The following is an 18,355-nucleotide window of genomic DNA, read 5'->3' as shown; positions in this document are numbered from 1 at the left end:
TTGTTTAAGCTTCTTGTAACATCTCCTTTTTTCCAACGAAGACTTGAAAAATCAGGATAAACAAGAAGGTGAACTGAATATGAACAGAGTTCTTTACCTTGTCCTTGTCTGCCTATGACCCCTATGGTTGTCCCAGGCACAGGCCACAAAGAGCTAGAACTCCAAATTTAGCTGAGGGGTTCACGCAGTCACATGACGACAAGTAATGTTTCAAGCTGAGTCACCACAAATGGTAACCACAAACAATGTTTTGATATATGATGGACAGTTGTCCATCATACGTGAGGCAGGGCTTAAACCCAGAATTATTTTGAGGGAACATGTCCTTAGCACTGCACCAAAAATATTTTGAAGGGCAAATTCTCTTTTCCCCGCGAAGACTTGAAAAATGAGGATAAACCAGAAGGTGAACTGAGTATCACCAGAGTTCTTTACCTTGTCCTTGACTGCCTACGACCCCTACGGTTGTCCCTGGTACGGGCCACGAAGAACTAATACTCCAAATTTCACTCAGGGGCTCATGCAGTCACATGACGACAAGTAATGTCTCAAACTGAATCACAACAAATAGTAACCACAAATATTGTTTTGATATATGATGGACAGTTGTCCATCATACCTGAGGCAGGGCTTAAACCCTGAATTATTTCAAGGGAATATGTCCTTAGCACTGCACCAGAAATAATTTGGAGGGCAAATTCTCTTCAACGTAAACAAAACCAACATCAGGGCATTTGGTTGGCACTATATGGCTCTGGTGACATGACTGTGACCTATCACCATCAGAAACCTGAGAGAGACACTTCGGGAGCCAGACTGTCACCTTGGATATTCAATGGTAAGTAATCTGCTGGAAAAATACTCATCAGAATTACACGCAAATTGTCTTGAAGACTCACAATAGGCCATTTTGTGTTAATTTCATCTAAATCTGTTCTGTTGTTTATAAGAGATTTGTTTTACAGAATCATAGCCAGAATGGCTTTCAAGATTTAGGCCCTCATTATGACTTCAGCGGTCTAAAACCTAGACCACTGAAGCCCTGCCAGCCACAAGACCGGTAGGGGTGGCGGTCATCAGACCGCCATATTATGACTGCTGGCGGCTCACCACCAGAAATTGGGTGGACAGCAGCCAACAGCCATAATGGCGATCGGCGGTGCAGTGGAGGCTGCTCCCCTTGCACCGCAACGTCAACACAACACCGCCACACCTAATATGAATTGGTAATAGGAGTGGCGGTGTTGTGGCGACGGAGCACTGCCGGCGGAACAGGCCCCAAGGACCCGGACATCCACGTGTAAAGGTAAGTGCCTGTCCGATAGAGGGGAGGGGGTGATGAGTGGTGTGTGTGTGCATGGGGATGTGCGTTTGCGTGATTGGAGAGGGGTGGGGTTTGTGTACGTGTATGTGTGTGATTGTGAGTGCGTGAATGGATGCTGGGGTGGTGGGGGTGTGTGCAAGTGTTTGTGTGTGTCTGTATGAGTGCGTGAATGCGTGATTGCATGTGTGTGTGTGTGCATATTTGGATGGGGTGGGAGGGGCTGAGAGGGGACCGTGGCTGTGTGGGGAGGGCTTGGGGGGGGGGGGGGGGGGGGAGTCACATACTGATGACAGGAATGTAGATTCCTGTTGCCAGTATCCTTTCAGCCAGGGATTTCCTGGCGGTGTTGCCGCCGGGGAATCCTTGGCGGAAAGGAGGCTCCAAATACCGTCGGCAGTCTGACCCCTCTGGCCGTACAGGCGGTGAACTGGCCTGTTCACCGCCATGGTCACAGTCTAGCGGTCCAGCACCGTCTCACCGTCGATGGTGTTACTGCCACCGCCAGCACGGCGGAGCTGGACCGCCAATGTTGTAATGAGGGCCTTAAACTTTTGTCTATCTAGAGCATTAGACTAGCAAAGAAATAGCAATTCATCTTTAAGATAATCTGATTGCCTGCTTGAACTGTTTTTCTCACATCACTTTATACGTTGTGGAAATCATCTATGGAGAGCTACATACATCAGTCAGGGAGCTTTTCTACCAGTAAGTTGCACTCGTAGTAGGATTTTGTTGCCAGTATTGTAGTGTTTTGATGTGGTAACACAGCCGTATTTATGACAGCCACATAGAATAACCACAACATGTATTTAACCATTTGATCTACATTGTTTGCTATGCTGTAGACTAGGCCTTCAATGGTGCTGAAGTGCTGAACAGAAATTGGTATGTATAAGTATGGTATTTATATAACATAAAAAGGCAATGGAGTGCTATACATAGTCAAAGACAAGATAGAACGGGTGAGTATTAGAAGAGGATGCTTGTTGGTGCATGGTTAATGCATTGTGATGTAGTGTTCTTTAAAGAGATGAATCTTCAACTCGTTCCTTAATCAAAGCAGTGCTGGATAAAGAGATATTGTTCCAGATCATGGGTGCACAAATGAAAAAGACATAATATCTTCTTTTTTTGTTTTTTTACACTTCTTAGTCTGCAGTTTGGTAGTATCCTAGCTGCGGGAACGCATGGAACCACAATAGATGATGAGCTTTTCTGCAAAATAAGCAGAAGTGCTGGTCGTGAGGGCTTTGTAAACAATGCTTCTGGTTTGGTAGATGTGCGGACCAGCAAAGGAAGCCAAAGGAGTTCCCTTAGGAGGGGTATGATGTGAATATATTTCTTCAGGCCCTGGATGAGATGTGATGCAGTGTTTACCAGCATCCAGATGCAAGAGTACAAAGGCAACAGTCACTTTCTGGAAGAAACAGTTCGATTTTCTTAAGAAAAGAGAGCTGAATACGGGCTACCTTGTTTTTTTGACAAGGTGTTTCTTGAGGTTGAAGTTGGTGTCCAAGGTGAATCCAAGTGACTTGGCATTCCGTGAATTTGGGGTTTGAAGCTGTCAAGATTCATGACAATGATCTTGTCTTGTAAGGAATCTTGTTAGTTCTTGGCATATAACACTAATTTTGTGTTGATTCAGATAAGCTTCAGGTAGGCACTGGACATTCAGTGTTTGTGTCAGGATTCTACCACCAGGTAGTGCTCATGAGGGCCCTGTGAGAGTCCATCTGTTACATCAATATACAACAGAATTTTATCATACTCCTTGCATTCTTATATCCACTTCACATTCCAGTCCAGTTTTTCTCACCACAGTCCTGATTTATCATGCTCCTAGTGGTCATTTCTGTTTCCAAACCTAGCTGTGATCATTTCCTGGTGATGGGTCCTTAGTCTAATTCTTGTTTTGTAAATCCTAAGGCTTTTCTGACTTTTTCTTACTCATATTCTGTAATTCTCTCTCACTTGTCACCGATCCATATTGAATTCCAGACTTTCCTGTTTCCTGTCTAGTGCCTCTTGATTTTTATGGTCTTTCCTTTCTCAAGTCCTTGTTCAGCTTTCTCTTCCTTGGTTGTTCCACAATGGTTGGCACATGGTTTATTCCTTGCATCTGCCTGTGCTCTTCCCCTGCCTGGTGAGCCAACAATGCAGTGGCTTACAACTGATTAGTCTAGTAAATATCTTGTGCTCGGTCTGTCTCCTTCCAGGTGCTGTATTTCCAGGCCTCCTCTTTAATTCTATTTCAGTATTTTCCTGAACCCATTTCATGTTTTTTGCCTACTTAGTAGTATCTGTTTCTTTCTCTATGTCCCAGTGATAGCCATTGTTTTTAGTCTTGTCTGCACTCTATCTGATCTGCCCTGGTAAGTGCAAGCTTGTTCCTGCTTGTCTGTATATTTCCCTCTTGCCTGGTTAGGGTGCAGGTTTTTCCTAATCTATTGTATTCTACCCCTGTTCCAGACGGTTCCAGTCCTGCTTTTCTCTAAGCCCAGGTTTCTCTTTGGCGTTTCCTGTTTTGGCCTGTTCCCTCTCGTCCTTTCCTGTGTTTGTGTTATCATTGTTACCAAGGGTGCCAGTGGGTTTCTGATCCTGGTGCCACTGGCACAGATATCCGCCCTGCACTCTTTTTCTATAAGAGCACTTTTTTTCAATAACAGCTGCTGGGTGCGTTCTCGAAATCTGTTAGGTTAATCTGCCCCTTGTTTTATAAGCTCACCTCACTGAAAGATCACTTCCAAGGAGCAGATAAACGATCATTTTAGATAGTTTGTCTATTGTTTACTCTTCTTGTATCTTCCTGTTGTGTGCACGTTAGCTTCATAGTTTTCCTTTCAGACTTCCCAGTTCCCTGAGCACTGCCCATCTTAGCCGAGTTGTGTACCTTCAGCGTATTGGTGGTATTGATGCTGTTATCTGTGAGTACACCAACAAGCGGCTTCACATAGAGATTTGAGAGGACAGGAGACAGTATGTAACCCTGGGGGACTCCACAGGTTATAGTGGTCTTTTGTGCCTTTACGGTGTCTTTGTGAACAACCTGTTGTTGGTTGAAAAGGTAGAACGAGGATCAGTGAGGACACTGTTGGAGAATCCCATTCAAGACACTAGGGTGTGTATGAGGGTGGGATGGTCGACTATGATCAGTAACATCAAGAGGCAAGGGTCAAAAGAGCATTTTCTACAATGTGCTAAAATGAGCTTCTCCATGCTGCATCATGATCTGAATTTAGGCTGGTAGGCATGCGGGAAATGCTTACCACTTGTTAGCAACATGGTGTTAATAGCAGGAGCACACCATCTAAAAGCAGTGCCAATTAAAAGTGCATTACAAACATGTGATCCAAGCACTAGCTTACCATCAGGGATAATACATTCCATGATAAAGCACGAGGACATTACCCAATTTGGACAAACAGTTGTGAAAGCCTAGACAAGAGCACATAATTTAAATGTGGGGCGAAAAGATCCGGAATGCGGAGAAGCCCTGTTTTATAGTCCTACGTTTCATCATTTATGGGACTTTCAATCACAATCCCCTATTGCTTCTGAAAGACTGGCCACCTTTTGATATCTTAAGCTTCTGTCATATATACATTGGCATGTTTAGGTGATCTGACTTGTATGTGGTGCATTCTTGCTTCAAGAGGGAGCCACTGAAGATCTTTAAGCACTAGGTTCATATTACTTTTGAAGCAGGTGTCAACATGAAAACGTGGAGTCATGTGAATTTTTGCCTCCCTGAGAAGTGCTAACATTCATTTGGTGGGATCAATTAAAAGGATGTTGCTAAATATTGTTCAGGAGCAGGACTTGTACTACCCGATTTAGGTCTTATTTGAGAATTAAATGGTTTCTTTTTCTTAACATCCACTGTTAGAGTTGAGGACTGTTAACAATATTCTTAATACACTTGTCTAAGGAGAGTCTACTGTCAAGGATGAATCTCAAAGATGAAACAAATTATTTACTTATATCTACAATTTTCAAGTGCTGCTAGCTTTCATAGATACAATTGTTTAAATCATTCTCAGTTATCGAGATAGGGCTCCTATAATAATCTACAAAGGCAGTTAAAATTATTAATATTCCTTTAAGTCTTCCATAGAACAATGTCCATTTAGTAGCACCTTCATCACTTACAGAAGTACCCAAAGAGCAGTCAATGAGGTAAATGTGCTTTGAACTCCAACTCCCTTACTGGCACCACAGATCATATTTCAAAGAACAGGTGTGTAAGGATAACACCAATGTCAACCTTGAACCTGAGAGGATAGCTATATGTGTGCAGCAGGCAGAGACTAGCCATGAGACCCAGTGCCCTCTCTCCCAATAATTGCCACGCAAAGATTTTATCGGCAATGCCTCCCAGCATAAGAATAATCATTCAGAGTTGAGGGGGCCATGACTAGGCCTTCAGAGTGAGCAGGCTTGTGACCAATGAGATGGGTGCCTGGCAGACTAACTCCCCCTCACATCACTCATTGCCCAACAAAATCATGACCCACCTGGGGCTATGACGGCTGGCCATAAACACCTCATATACACTGAATGGCCAAGAGCACATTTTCCTAAACATTTGTAGCTTCTTCCTCCAGTAGGATAAATTGTTAACTGGCAACCATTTTCTTGTGTTACGTATGCTCACTTGATCTCTTATTTTAGAACATTGCCCTGAACCTGGTATTTACTGTCTGAACATTTCCCATGAGCTACTGTAAGGGGCCTTGCATACTGAACAGATTGAGGACACTGTGCTTCCCTTTCTCTGCATCACTGCCTTTCCTTTCACCCTCCTATTTTTGATGGCCTTTTCTTTTTCTCAAGCTACATGTTTACCAACTCTGAGTTAATGTAATCTTCATGTTATTCTTGCAGTTTGATAATGTTGAATGCCTGCCCACGTTTTAAACCTATTTTTAGCACCACTGAATGTAAATGCCTGTTGGGTATCCCACTATGCTAATGAAAAGTTTTACAAACAAAATCCTGACCCACCCTCCCACTAGACCTTCTGTGAGGATGAAGATGGTGGGGGGTTCACCCCAGAAGCAAACTTAGGAGACAGAGGTTTCTGAGAAGGGGGTGCCCGTTGTTGATATAGTGAAATATAGTGGGAGGATGGGAAGTCAAGGTCAACAAGAGAAACAAACAAGTTACATACCTTCAGTAATGCATTGTCTGGCGGAGACAAAGGCCCTCATTATGACTTTAGCAGTAACTGCCGCCTACCTCCTAGGCGACGGCTGCCAACGTACCGTGTGCGTGTGTGGGGGTGTTGTGTGTGTGTGTGTGTGGGGGGGTGTGTGTGTATTTTTGTATACATGCATGAGGGTGTGAGTTGCGTTGAATGCGTGCGTGAATGACTGAATGTGAGTGTATGTTGTGAATGCGTGTGTGTGTGTGTGTGACTATGTTGGTGTGTGTTGCAGTGTGTGGGTATGTATGTGTGCATGCGTGGGTGGGTGGATGTAGATTTCCGTGTGTGTATGAGTGTGTATGTGTGCGCATGTGGGTGTGTAAATGTGCGGGGGCAGGAGAAGGAGGCTGGGGGAGGACTCTGGGGAAGGGGCGTGGGAGACCCCTATCATTGTCAGGGAAGGAGTTCCCTGGCACTGATAGTGCCTACTGCCATGGTTTTCGTGGCGGTACGCTTGCCACGAAAACCATGGCAGTAGGTGGGGTCAGAATCCCGAGGGTGGGATTGTGACGGCCACCTAGCTGGAGACCGAAGTCTCCAGCCCAGCGGCCATTACCACCCAAGCGAACAGAGTGGTACACTGGCAGTTTGGCTTGAGCTAAAGCGCCAATGTCATAATTTGGGAAAAAGTAACGGCAGCCTGTTGGCACTACCTTTCCCCAAATTATTGCCGTCAGCCAGGGTTGTAATGAGGGCCTATATGAAGCTGCAGATTCTTTACCTCTGAATTTCCCCATGTATCAGACTGGATCCGGAAACTTTTGCTTGAGCAATACCCCTGCGCATGAGGTCGGGTGGCTCCGGTCAGATCTACATGGCATTGTCGACACCAGATGTGATGTTGCGGTTTCCTATAGAGGTACCACCCAGGCGCATGGACGTCAGCTACTTTTTTCACAACTTTTCATGTCAGGAGTGCAGAGCCATGAAATAAGTGGACGACTGTGTGACCAATCTAAAGCCCTGAAAGGGATCACTTTGATCCTAGTAAATGAGTCCCCAAGCGGGGAGGCATGAGTGGGTGTAAGGAATCTGCAGCTAGATATAGTCCCTACCAGATATTGCAATACCAAAGCTAAGTAACTTGTTCATCTAATAGAGACTTCTAGCTGCAGATTCATTATTTATAAATAGATATCCAAGCCATACCATCCTGGCAGTGGTCTGCGGAGAAACTTAACTAGACTCAAAAATGTCCTGCAGGTAAAATGCCTGTCTCCGTGGACCTGACTGTCCAGGCAGTAGTGTTTCTCAAACGTGTGCAGTGATGCCCACGTTTGCTGTCTGACAAATGTCCAGGACAGGAACACCCCATGGCAACGCCATGGTCATAGCTTTACCCGTGGAATGGGCCGTCAAGCACTCGGATGGCTGGTTTTTAGGCAATGCATAGCAGATTTTTATACATGGAATGACCCAGAGTGAAATGGTTTGAATCTGTACTGCCCGACCTTTCTTTGCTCCCAAATATCCCACAAAGAGTTGGTCATCCACCCGAACTCTTTTGGGCGGTCAAGGTAGAATGACAATGCTTTTTTTTTGGTCAAGCCGGTGGAGTCACTCCTCTTCCTTAGAGAGATGCAGAGGAGCAAAGAAGGTGGGCAGGGTGACAGTGTGCCTCAATTGGAATGGGGTAACCACCTTTGAGAAGAAAGAGGCATGGGTGTAAAGCACCACTGTATCAGGAAACACTGAGATATAGAGGCTGGGATGACAAGGCCTATGGCTCACTCACCCTTGGGGCAGATGTTATCGCCACTAGGAAGGCTGTTATGATGGAGAGCAGCCTGATGGGAACGCTATGAAGTGGCTCAAACGTGGAAAGTGGCAAAGTGGGAAACATATGCACAAGCCCTTTTAGGAAACTATTTAAAATAGGGGACATAAACAGAGGGTAGGTCAGGCAGTCACAGAAAAGCCGATAGCCCTTAAAAGTGCCCAGTTCACTTATGAGTGCCAAAGGCAGAGCCCTGCTGGGCAAGGGACAGAATGGTCGAAGGCTGGCAATTATTGCCTCTCAATCACCACGCATGAAGGCACAGAGTTGACAGGTTTTGGGTGGAGAACCCTCCCCTGCTGCTGCAACAGAAGATCCTCCAGAAGGGGCAGGCTGATCTGAGGATCAATGTTTATTTTCAGAAGCTCGGGATACCAGACTGTTCTTGCCTGGCAGGAGCCACAAGGATTTCTTGGGACTAGTGGTTTTTGAACTTCTTGAGAACTCTGGGCAGGAGTGGTATGGGCGGAAAGGTGTACAGAAGGCCTGAGCCCCACTTGTGACGAAAAGCAATTGCTGCCTTTGAAACTCCAACACAAAATACTATTGACATTGCGCGTTGTCTTTTGGAGGCGAACAGATCTAACCAAGGCTCTCCCCACTGCTGGAAGAGTCCTTGCGCCACCTCCGAATGGAGACACCACTTGTGATCCACTAGGCATTGATGGCTGAGTTTGTCTGCCCTGGTGTTCATAGAACCTGCCAGGTGTTGAACCACCAGGGTCATGCACTGCTGTTCCAGCCATGTCCAGAGATGCAGGGCCTCTTCACAAAGGGTCCACGACCTCACCGTGCCCTGCTAGTTACAGTTTCATATGGCGGTGTTGTTGTCTGTGAACAACTTCTCCTTGACAGAGGGAAGAAATGCTTTCAAATGCCAGCCAGATTGCCCGGGGCTCCAGCAGATTGATGTGGAGTCTGGATTCCGCTGGAGACCAGAGAACTCTGATCGCCACCTCTCCCGGATGGCAGAAGCATCTGTCACTACTGTGAGGTCTGGTTGGGGAAGATAGAGGAGTCTGCCTTTTACCCAATTGCCGTTCGTAATCCACCACTGCAGGTCGTTTGCAGTTCCCTCTGAGATCTGGACCATGTTGGAGAGCTTTCCCCGATTCTGACCCCCCCACCCCCTGGAATTTCAGGTCCCACTACAGAGCCCACATATGCCATCTGGCATATTTTATCGCCATGAGGCCCAGCAGCCTCAGTGTCAGTCTCACCGAATGCCAGGATAGAGGGAGAAACATCGGTATCATAACCTGAATATCCTGGACTGGCTGCTCGAGAGGATATGCCTGAACTGCACTTTGTCCAGAGCAGCGCCAATGAAAGAGAGCATGTCAGGTGTGATTTTGGCACGTTTATGGTGAACCCCAGCAAATGCAGGTGGTTTGCCATAGTAAGGAGCTGCGAGAGGACAGCCTGGTGCAAGGCCGCCTTCAACAAACAATCGTCGAGGTAGGGGAAGACTAAAAGCCATAAACTGCATAGATGAGCTGCGAACACTGGCATCACCTTGGTGAACACCCGAGGGGCGCTGGTAAGACCAAATGGGAGCAGGATGAACTGAAAGTGTTTGTTGTTTACCTTGAACTGCAGGTAACACCTGTGGGCAGGCATGATGGCATTGTGAAAATAGGCATTCCTGTTAGTCCAACGCTACCATCCAGTCTTCTTGGTCTAGGGCAGACAAAACGTGAGCATCTTGATCTTCTCCTTCTTAAGGAAGAGATTGACGATCTGTAGGTCTAGAATAGGGCCCTTGATCTTTTTGTGTATCAGAAAGTAGCGGGAATAACAACCACTTCTACTTCTGAACCTGGGACCCTTTCTATAGCTCCCTACAGAGCACTGTAACTTCCTCTCAGAGAAGAGACGAATGATCCAGCGCCAGTCGTTCATATGTTGGCGTTAATGGAGGAGGTAAGTACTGAAAAAGCAGGACATTTTCCTTCTGAATGATCTGCAGAACCCAAGCGTCCAATGTAATGGACTGCCAGTGGAGGAGATGATATTTAATTCTCCATCCAACTGGGAAAGAATGATCCTGCAAAATCAGACTTTGAGGGCTTGGAGGCTTCAGCTGCTGGGCTGGCTGGTGGACGACTTCTGGCTTCCGGACCTTCTAGGTCTGTGGACATCACGCCCATGTCCTGGCATTGCTTGGGGAGCTTGCGCAGGACGGTGGCTGGCATAGGTCTGGTGCAGTGGTACCCCTTTTCTGTTGCCACGAAAAGGGCGAAAGGCACAAAGTGGACGAGGGGTCGCAGAGATGCTCTAGGACTTGGCCATAGCCAGAGAGTCCTTAAAACGCTCCAGCACCCAGTCTGGCTTCCCGCCAAACAAGTGAGTCCCCTCGAACGGCATGTCTGTAAGGTTTGCCTGGACGTCCCCTGAAAAGACGGATGTTCTCAGCCAGGTGTGGTCCAACGTTGACAAAACCACTTTGCCCAGTGAGTCAGTCATATCCAGGCCACACCGAATGGTGAACTTTGCCGCATTTTTCCCATCTTTCACTGCCTGGGAGAGGAAGGTCGGACCTCCTCTGGGACCCGTGGCAGCACTTGCACAACTGTATCCCATAAGGTTTGAGAGAAATGGCCCAATAAGCATGAGGTGTTCACCAACATCAATGCTGAGCTGGTGGGAGGAAACATTTTCTTTACAAGTCTGTCCAGCCTCTTGAACTGAAGGGAACATGCTGTGGGAAGTTGAGGCTTGGAATACCAAGCTCTCGGGGTGGGGTGTTAGCTGAGGAAACTAGGGTCACCTGGTGCAGGGCGATGGTGGCGGGCAATCATCTTATTTACAGGAGCCACTGTGCTGGGCTTGAACCAAGTTCCCAGCAGGACATCAGTAAGTGCCTCCTTAAAGGGCTGGGTGGATTCAGAAGTAGAAGCCAGGCTGAATGAAGCACTTCAGTCAAAAGATTAGTCTTGACAGCCAATGAGGGCTGTTCGAGGTTGAGGATCTCCACTGCCCTACACACCACCACTGCATAAGAAGCTGCCTTCCTCCATAGCCACAGAGGGGAGAGAGAGCAAGGCAGTATCTGGGGATGTGTTCAGTCCACTGGTCTTTCCTAGTTTCTCATACCAGTCCATAGATCTATCTAACTGGTGTTCTAAAGAGTCCAGTGACCCCTACCAATCTTCTCCTATGCCTGGCTTTTAAAAATGATGCTCAGGCAACGATATGACTCTTGTGGGTGCCTGAATGGGCATCAGCGATACCGTTCTGGCTCAGAATCGTCTGGAATTAGAATGGGGCTGTTGCCGGCGGCGCTAGCAGCATCCGCATCCTGACGGATGCCGGAGAATTTTGCATGGGTACAACTGGCACCAGTCCGGATCCAAGAGACCCCATTGGAGGCAAGGCTGAAGCCCCTGGCGCAAAACCTGATTGGGCCTCCGCCAGCCCCAAAGGCGTTCCTGAGGGGTCAGCTCACTCAAATACATGGCGCAGGGCCTCGTAAAAGTCTTTAATCAGAGCGGGGGTCGCCCCAGCTACCGGAAATGGAGGGAGGCGCAGAGTCGGACCTGGCATCGATTCCATGGAACTGTGACTGGAACGTCGATGTGCTGATCTCGCCGCATCAGCCAACGGACGAGGTCAAGTCAAAGTCTGCTTAGACTTCTTTTTGCGCCTCTTTTCCGAGTGCCCCGAGGACCTCGAGTGGGAAGAAGAGGACCTGGGTCTCCTGGAGTGGACCACTCCATCCAAGCCTTCAATGTCTCACGACTTTGAGTCATGGTCACACTAAAGACACCATAGGAAGACAAGATGTGGGTCTGTAACTGACATGGCGCAGTGACAGACGCCACACGGCCTGAGTACTACCTTTATAGATGTCATCCTCGACACACTTACAAAAATATTCAACAAAATGTTGAAGAACGTCTGTCAAAAACAATAGTGGGGTAGCGCTCTCCGGATCTTCGCCAACTGGCGCGGAAAGAAAAGAACTGAAGTCCATGCATCAGGGTGGAGTCTATGTAGGTGACCGCGATGTCACATCTGGCGCTAATGACGCCACATTGAACTGAACGGATAGTGCACGCTGGGGTATTGCTCAAGCAAAATTCTACGCATCCAGTCTGACGCCTGGGGCAATTCCATGCGGATGGGTAAAGAAGGGGCAGGGCCTGGGGCTAGGAAATCTGAGTTTTCATCCGTAGAAATAAAGACAGTTTGAGAGGCAAAACTCTTCCAAACCAAGGGTCCTTCTTTCTAGGTGGAAGGTGCTAGAGCCTGCCAAGAAAGAAAGAATGATACATAAAGATACTGGGAGTGAAAATACAGGATCAGGAGGAATCAAAATCGTTTGAAAGAAGGGGAATGGGACTCCATTCAAGAACAGGGTGAAAGTTAACCCCAAATGAGCATAAACTCAGAATACAATAATTATGAACCAGAATACAAGAGCAAGATTGGAATAGATAAACCTTACAAGAATACAAGACTCATGACTAGGGGTTAAGCACCAGATCTGTGCATGAACATTAATCTCAGACATATTATGCTATCTCTAGACTGCAAAGGCTAGGAATCTATGTCAGATGGAATTAGGATAAGAGGAAGGAGTTGCTGCCAACATTACATAATGCCAGAGACCTTGCACAAAGAAGTAAAAAAAAAAAACCTCTGTCTCAAGGGATCTCAAGAGAGTCTTATGTGGGCTCCCACAAAGCAAATCATGTTACTGTGCAAATGACTGACGCCACCACCAAACCATACTCATAATTCTTGGAATGCTTATGATGCTTGAGTAGGCCCTGCTAGGGACGCTGTAACACTCTTGGGTCCCAGGGCCTCTCACCATGCAGCATTCAGTCAGCTGGGCCTTCAACGTTGCCCAACTGGTAGGGAAGTTATTCCGTCCACACAGTTTCCTCGCCTGGCTTAAAGAAAATTATCTTTAACGACCACTGCTGTCTATGAACAGATGTACTTGACAGCTGGTGAAAGAAGATGCTCAATGACAGCTAAAGAGGTTTGATCCCACTCGTGCAAGATTATTCTGTTCTATTTGGGTATGAGGTGTAAGCAAGGGAGATGGGCACCAACATATGCCCATGAATTTGCTGCCTTGAATGTAGTGCCAGTCCTAGTAAAAGTCTATTGTTAAACACATCCATACTTCTGCCTTCACCATCAAGAGCTGTGGTACACACTGATGATGGTATCAGGGCCTCATTGTAGACGTCATAGTGATCGCAATCCTAGCAAGCAACTTTGCGTGTGACATTGTGGATCAATATCAGGGAGTAGTGACATTTTAATTGGCCAAGGAGGTCCTTTTGGGCTAAATGTGAACAAAGTGCACACCTCACAGGCATACACATCTGTACCTCACATGCCACAGAAGGGCGTTTAAGCACTGTTGCCTATCACGTTTGAAGATCAGCACTGTGTGGGAGGCATGCAGAAGTGTGTGTGAATGGGAGCATCAGATTAGGTAAGGGGTAACTTAAAATGTGGTCTAGGAAAAAGTCTCTAATAGCAAACTCTCCCGTTCTTCTTAAAGGGAGTTTTTCTCTCTGTGAGAAACCATTCACTAAGACTCCTGTAACTAAAGCAGCATATCTATTGGAGAGGTGGACCATGGAGCAGTGAAGCACCGAACGAATATCTATGTGGTTACAGTCCTATGAAAATGGTTTTGCGGGATTCGGACCTAAGGAACACTATCTCACAGAAAACACTATCTCACAGAAAACACATTGGCAATGTTAAACGGCAGCATCCTGGTTTAACTAACATGACTGCACAGGAAGGGACATATCCCCTTCCAGAAAGAGGTAGCTACAAAATAAAAGAAGCTGTAAAGCCAAACCAGACCTACATCCTTTGACTAATCACCTGTGTAAAATTCATAAAGTCTCCAAATGTGAAAGACACTTTAATGAAGAAATGGCTGAAGAGGACTGACTCAAGGGCTCTTTTGGTGTGCTTGTTCATGTGAGATATAAGAGACAGCAGAGTGCTTCTAGCCTGACCTAAAACAGAGAGGAGGAAAGAAAAGTAGGAGAGCAAAGTCATAATAATACAGGAATGATATTCAATGCTTCATATGTTACCTTCTTTTTGCTTTTGCCGCTTTCCCGCTGCACCGCCTTCATTAGAATAACCAATCGATCAACAAAGGTCTGCTGTGCTGCCAGCAATGAACGCATCACCCTCACAGACTTATCGCCCTTAAAAGAGAGAAAGAAGAATTTAGCAATTCTTTACTTCAGTGTTTTTTTTTAAAGTTAGATTTTAATCTAATAAACATAATCTATATTGAAATGTTTTAAACATAATGCATACTGAAAGGTACTAAGACCGTATAAATATTAATAAAAAATGTAATTAATCAAGGATTCAATCAGTCTGAAAACCATTATTCAATGTTTGTGCGAGTCATTATGAGGGCACATCTAAAACCCAGCTGCCCTAGTCAGTAAAAAAACAGGCATTAGTCTGAGCCAGCTGTCTCTTCTGCCCGGCAGCCTGAGCCCACCCAGGCATTTATTGTCGGGGCATGGGTGATTTCACCTGAGCGAAACGCTTGAAAGGGTTCACACCTCCAAATTACAGTCTGTCTATACAGGTCTTATGTTGTTTTTGTCGTAGAAAGTATTGATCGTCGGTTCCCAGGACCATGCTTACCAACCCTCGACCCAGTAGATGATGTACTGCAGAGGAGCATTGTCCACCTGACCCAGCCAGTACTCGGGGCCAGTGAGGCGGCCTGGACCTGCAGCCCACACCCATTGAGCAGATGAGAATGACAGTGCTGTGGTGCCCCGGCAGACTCCTGCCAACCCACCTCTGCTCCGCCCAATAGGTAACATACAAAGGACAGTTAGTGGGATGGGCAGTACTTGGGATGGATGATGGCAGCGCAGGTCCTGCAAGTGCTGAGCACAAGTAGTAGAAAACAAGCACAGGCAAAGCTAATCTGCAATAGCCTTGGAGCCTTCTGGCTTTGCCATTGCTTTTCTGTGTCTTGTGTGGCAGTTGTGTGAAAGTTCCACTAAAGAACAACACTCTATCGGAAAAGCGTTCTATATATCCTTGCAATCAACCTAGCACCTCAAAACTGCAGAGCAGCAATAAGTGAAAGTGAATCCACTGCATCACTGCTACCAGCATCATTTGGCTACAGGTCATTAACCACCACTCAAAGCTCAAAAGACACTCTTGCTGGCTAGTACCCAAATTTAGGAAGGACTAGGCAGGCTTGTGAACTCTTAATCAGGGGTATGTTATCTGCAGACGTGTTTTCCCTCTGTCAGCGAAAGCTTAAGAAAAATACCTCTAGGTTCACATATATTGTACTTTTAAGACATTTCTTGCTTCAACTTGAAAAGTGTTCACATCATCCCAGGAGAATGCACAATCATAAAAAGGACAATTCTTTGAAATGGTGGGCAACAGGTTCTTATGGAGGTTTGCTTTTCAAACCAAGCAAAGCTCTAACGAATGCTGCTTAAATCATTGGTTTTCATCTGCTATAGTGGCTACTTTGGATGATGGATGCATATTGCCTTCAAGCCTCTCTAAGTCCACCCTGGCTCCTCTAAAAGCCATTCTCCATAACATAACTCGAGTTCTGAAATAACTCACTAAGTTTCCTCCCCATAGTGCAGAAAGGTATTTCAAAATGACAACCTCCCTCATAGATCACTACATCTCAAACTTTTTAGGTACCTAAACAAAATCTGCTCCTCAAGAGAGGAAAGATACATTAAAGGCAAATCATTCCAAAAAAATGGAATGCCTTATTTATAGTTTCGAGGGAACTGAAAATTCTCAAGTTTCTGTAGGAAACTTTAAATATGAAGCAGAATATGCTGTTCTTCTCTTCCCCTTATCCAGAGTTGTTATGATGCTTAGTGCGTCTCTATTACTTGGGAAACGCTTGTTGCTGATCCACATCATGAAACTACACTTGATAAACAAATAATAAAGACATTTACACAACAAAGCAGATAGTAATACATGACAGAACCTTTAGCTCCTTTTAGCATTTTCATAGACTTCGCATAAGCAGTAAATGCTCGTGTGCGATGCAATCTTACTACATTTTTGAAGAAATGGAACTACATCACAAGACGCAAACACTACCTGTCATTACTATTCATAAACTGCTGGTCAGAAATATATGATAAAGGAGTTATCACACATTATTTTCGATTTGAACCCACAACAATCCAAACTTAGAAGTCAAGCTCTTTAAAAAAAGTGGTGAATCTCTCTCAAGCACCTCAACAAAGTTTATGTTTGCTAGACTGCTAGATCGTGAGAACATTTTTACAAATCTGCTCCCATTTGGGTGGAGAAGGTATAGAGCAGTAGTTCCCAACATCTGGTCCGGGGACTGCTGGGGGTCCGCAAAGCCTCCTTAGGGAGTCCGTGGCTGCTTTGAAAATTATATAATTGTAACAGTTTAGGTCCCCAGCTTTCAGTAATGACTCATTGAGGTACGGGGGTGGGAGGTGGGCGGGGGGGGGACATTCCTCGGATTTCAATAAGGATTCAGTCGGGTTCCCCGGTTCCAGAAAGGATAAAGTGGGGGTCCACTGAAGTCAAAAGGTTAGGTACCACAATTATAGAGCATCAAAATATTTTTACTGGAGGACACTGGACATTCAAATTTGAAGCCGACTGCTAAGGTGAGACTTTTTCAGGGGAAATGAAAAATAGGTCATATGTATTTAAAGAGTGTGAACGTAGGTAGGGAGCTAAGGAGTGTAGAAGCGGCTTTAAGTTCACATTTTCAAGTTTTTCCGCTTTTTTTCTGCTTCGTATTTTTAGATATTTTACTGCATGGTTTCCCTTTCATCCCTCTGGTACGAAGGATCACGCATTCTATTTCAATCCGCCAACTTTTAATTTATTGTCTCTCTGTCTTTCTCTCATCATTTTCTTTGCCTTATTTTATGCATTGTCTGAATGAATGCTTCACCTTCGTTTCCTTTCCTTATTTAATGCTCTCTATAATCAATTTACACTCTTGCTCCCCTTTTGTGTGTCTGCCTCCATTTTTGCAAGTATTTTTTTATTACGTCTTACTCCTTTCCTTTTTAATGCTTATTTTCATATTCTACCCCAACTTCTGCGTGTTCATTCTACTTTCATCTCTCTTCTATTCTTTTCCCCCTAACTTTATTTATGGTTTTGCTTACCTTCCACTTTTCTTTAGCTACCTGTTTTCACTCTCCTTTCATTACTGCGCTCCTTTCTCATTTTATCCTGATTTCTTTTTATTTCACTTACCCCTCGTAGGTCTATGGTGCTGTGAGACACGCATTGTTTTATGAAGAAACCATGCCTTGCGCCTCATGACAAAATTAATAAACACTGTCCCATACAGTGAGCATACATGGTAACCTAGTCGGCGGGTCTCGATCATTATATGTTCAGTGGCAAACTAGAGGTCAATACATCCTCTGGCTTCAGGTTGGTGGCCCACTGTGCTGAGCTCCTCACCTTCACATTGCAAAGACTAATTCTGATAGAGAGTAAGGATGAACCAGAAAACAATTCTCCTAGTATTGAAAGCAAGGAAAAGCTTACATGTGCTAAAGAACAAGTTACTTACCTTTGTTGACGCTTTATCTGGTAGACACTCTACCAAGTCACAGATTCCTTACTTTAGAATATCCCCCAAGCTCCATCCTGAATCTGGAAAATTTGAGCAATCCCAGTGTGGGCCGGTAGGTGGCGTAGTTTGGCTCCGGATGGTGTTGGTACCGTCCATGCTAAAAATGATGTGTACAGTGCCTATATAGGTGCCACCCCAGCGCGCTGACCTCAGTTCTTGACTATTTTTCAGCATCAGAAGCACGGAGTCAAACTGAGGTGATATAACCAGTGTTCGAAGAACCGGGAGGATGGGAAAGTCGGTAAGGAGTCTACAGCTAGCCAGAATCTTTACCGAATAAGGCTTTATCAAAGTAACTTCTTGATCTGACAAAGACTTCTAGTCACAGATTCCTAGCCTCAGAAAAGATACTAAAGCAATCGATCCCCGGAGGACTGTGTTACATCAAGAAGT

The 18,355-nt window shown here is 45.5% G+C and overlaps 1 protein-coding gene across 1 annotated transcript in view; it reads right to left on the bottom strand.

Annotated features, from left to right (window-relative positions):
- The window catches only part of PIK3C3 (phosphatidylinositol 3-kinase catalytic subunit type 3), a 699,052-nt gene that overhangs the window by 266,338 nt on the left and 414,359 nt on the right, over nucleotides 1–18,355 (bottom strand). The window contains exon 15 of the mRNA XM_069218786.1: nucleotides 14,388–14,504. Coding sequence (XP_069074887.1) covers nucleotides 14,388–14,504 — 117 coding nt within the window. The remainder of the gene's footprint in view (nucleotides 1–14,387; nucleotides 14,505–18,355) is intronic.

This window comes from Pleurodeles waltl, chromosome 1_1 (assembly GCF_031143425.1).
Source record: "Pleurodeles waltl isolate 20211129_DDA chromosome 1_1, aPleWal1.hap1.20221129, whole genome shotgun sequence".
Lineage (NCBI taxonomy): Eukaryota > Metazoa > Chordata > Amphibia > Caudata > Salamandridae > Pleurodeles > Pleurodeles waltl.
Note: the sequence above shows the minus strand (reverse complement) of the source record. Positions and strands in the feature narration are given on the sequence as shown.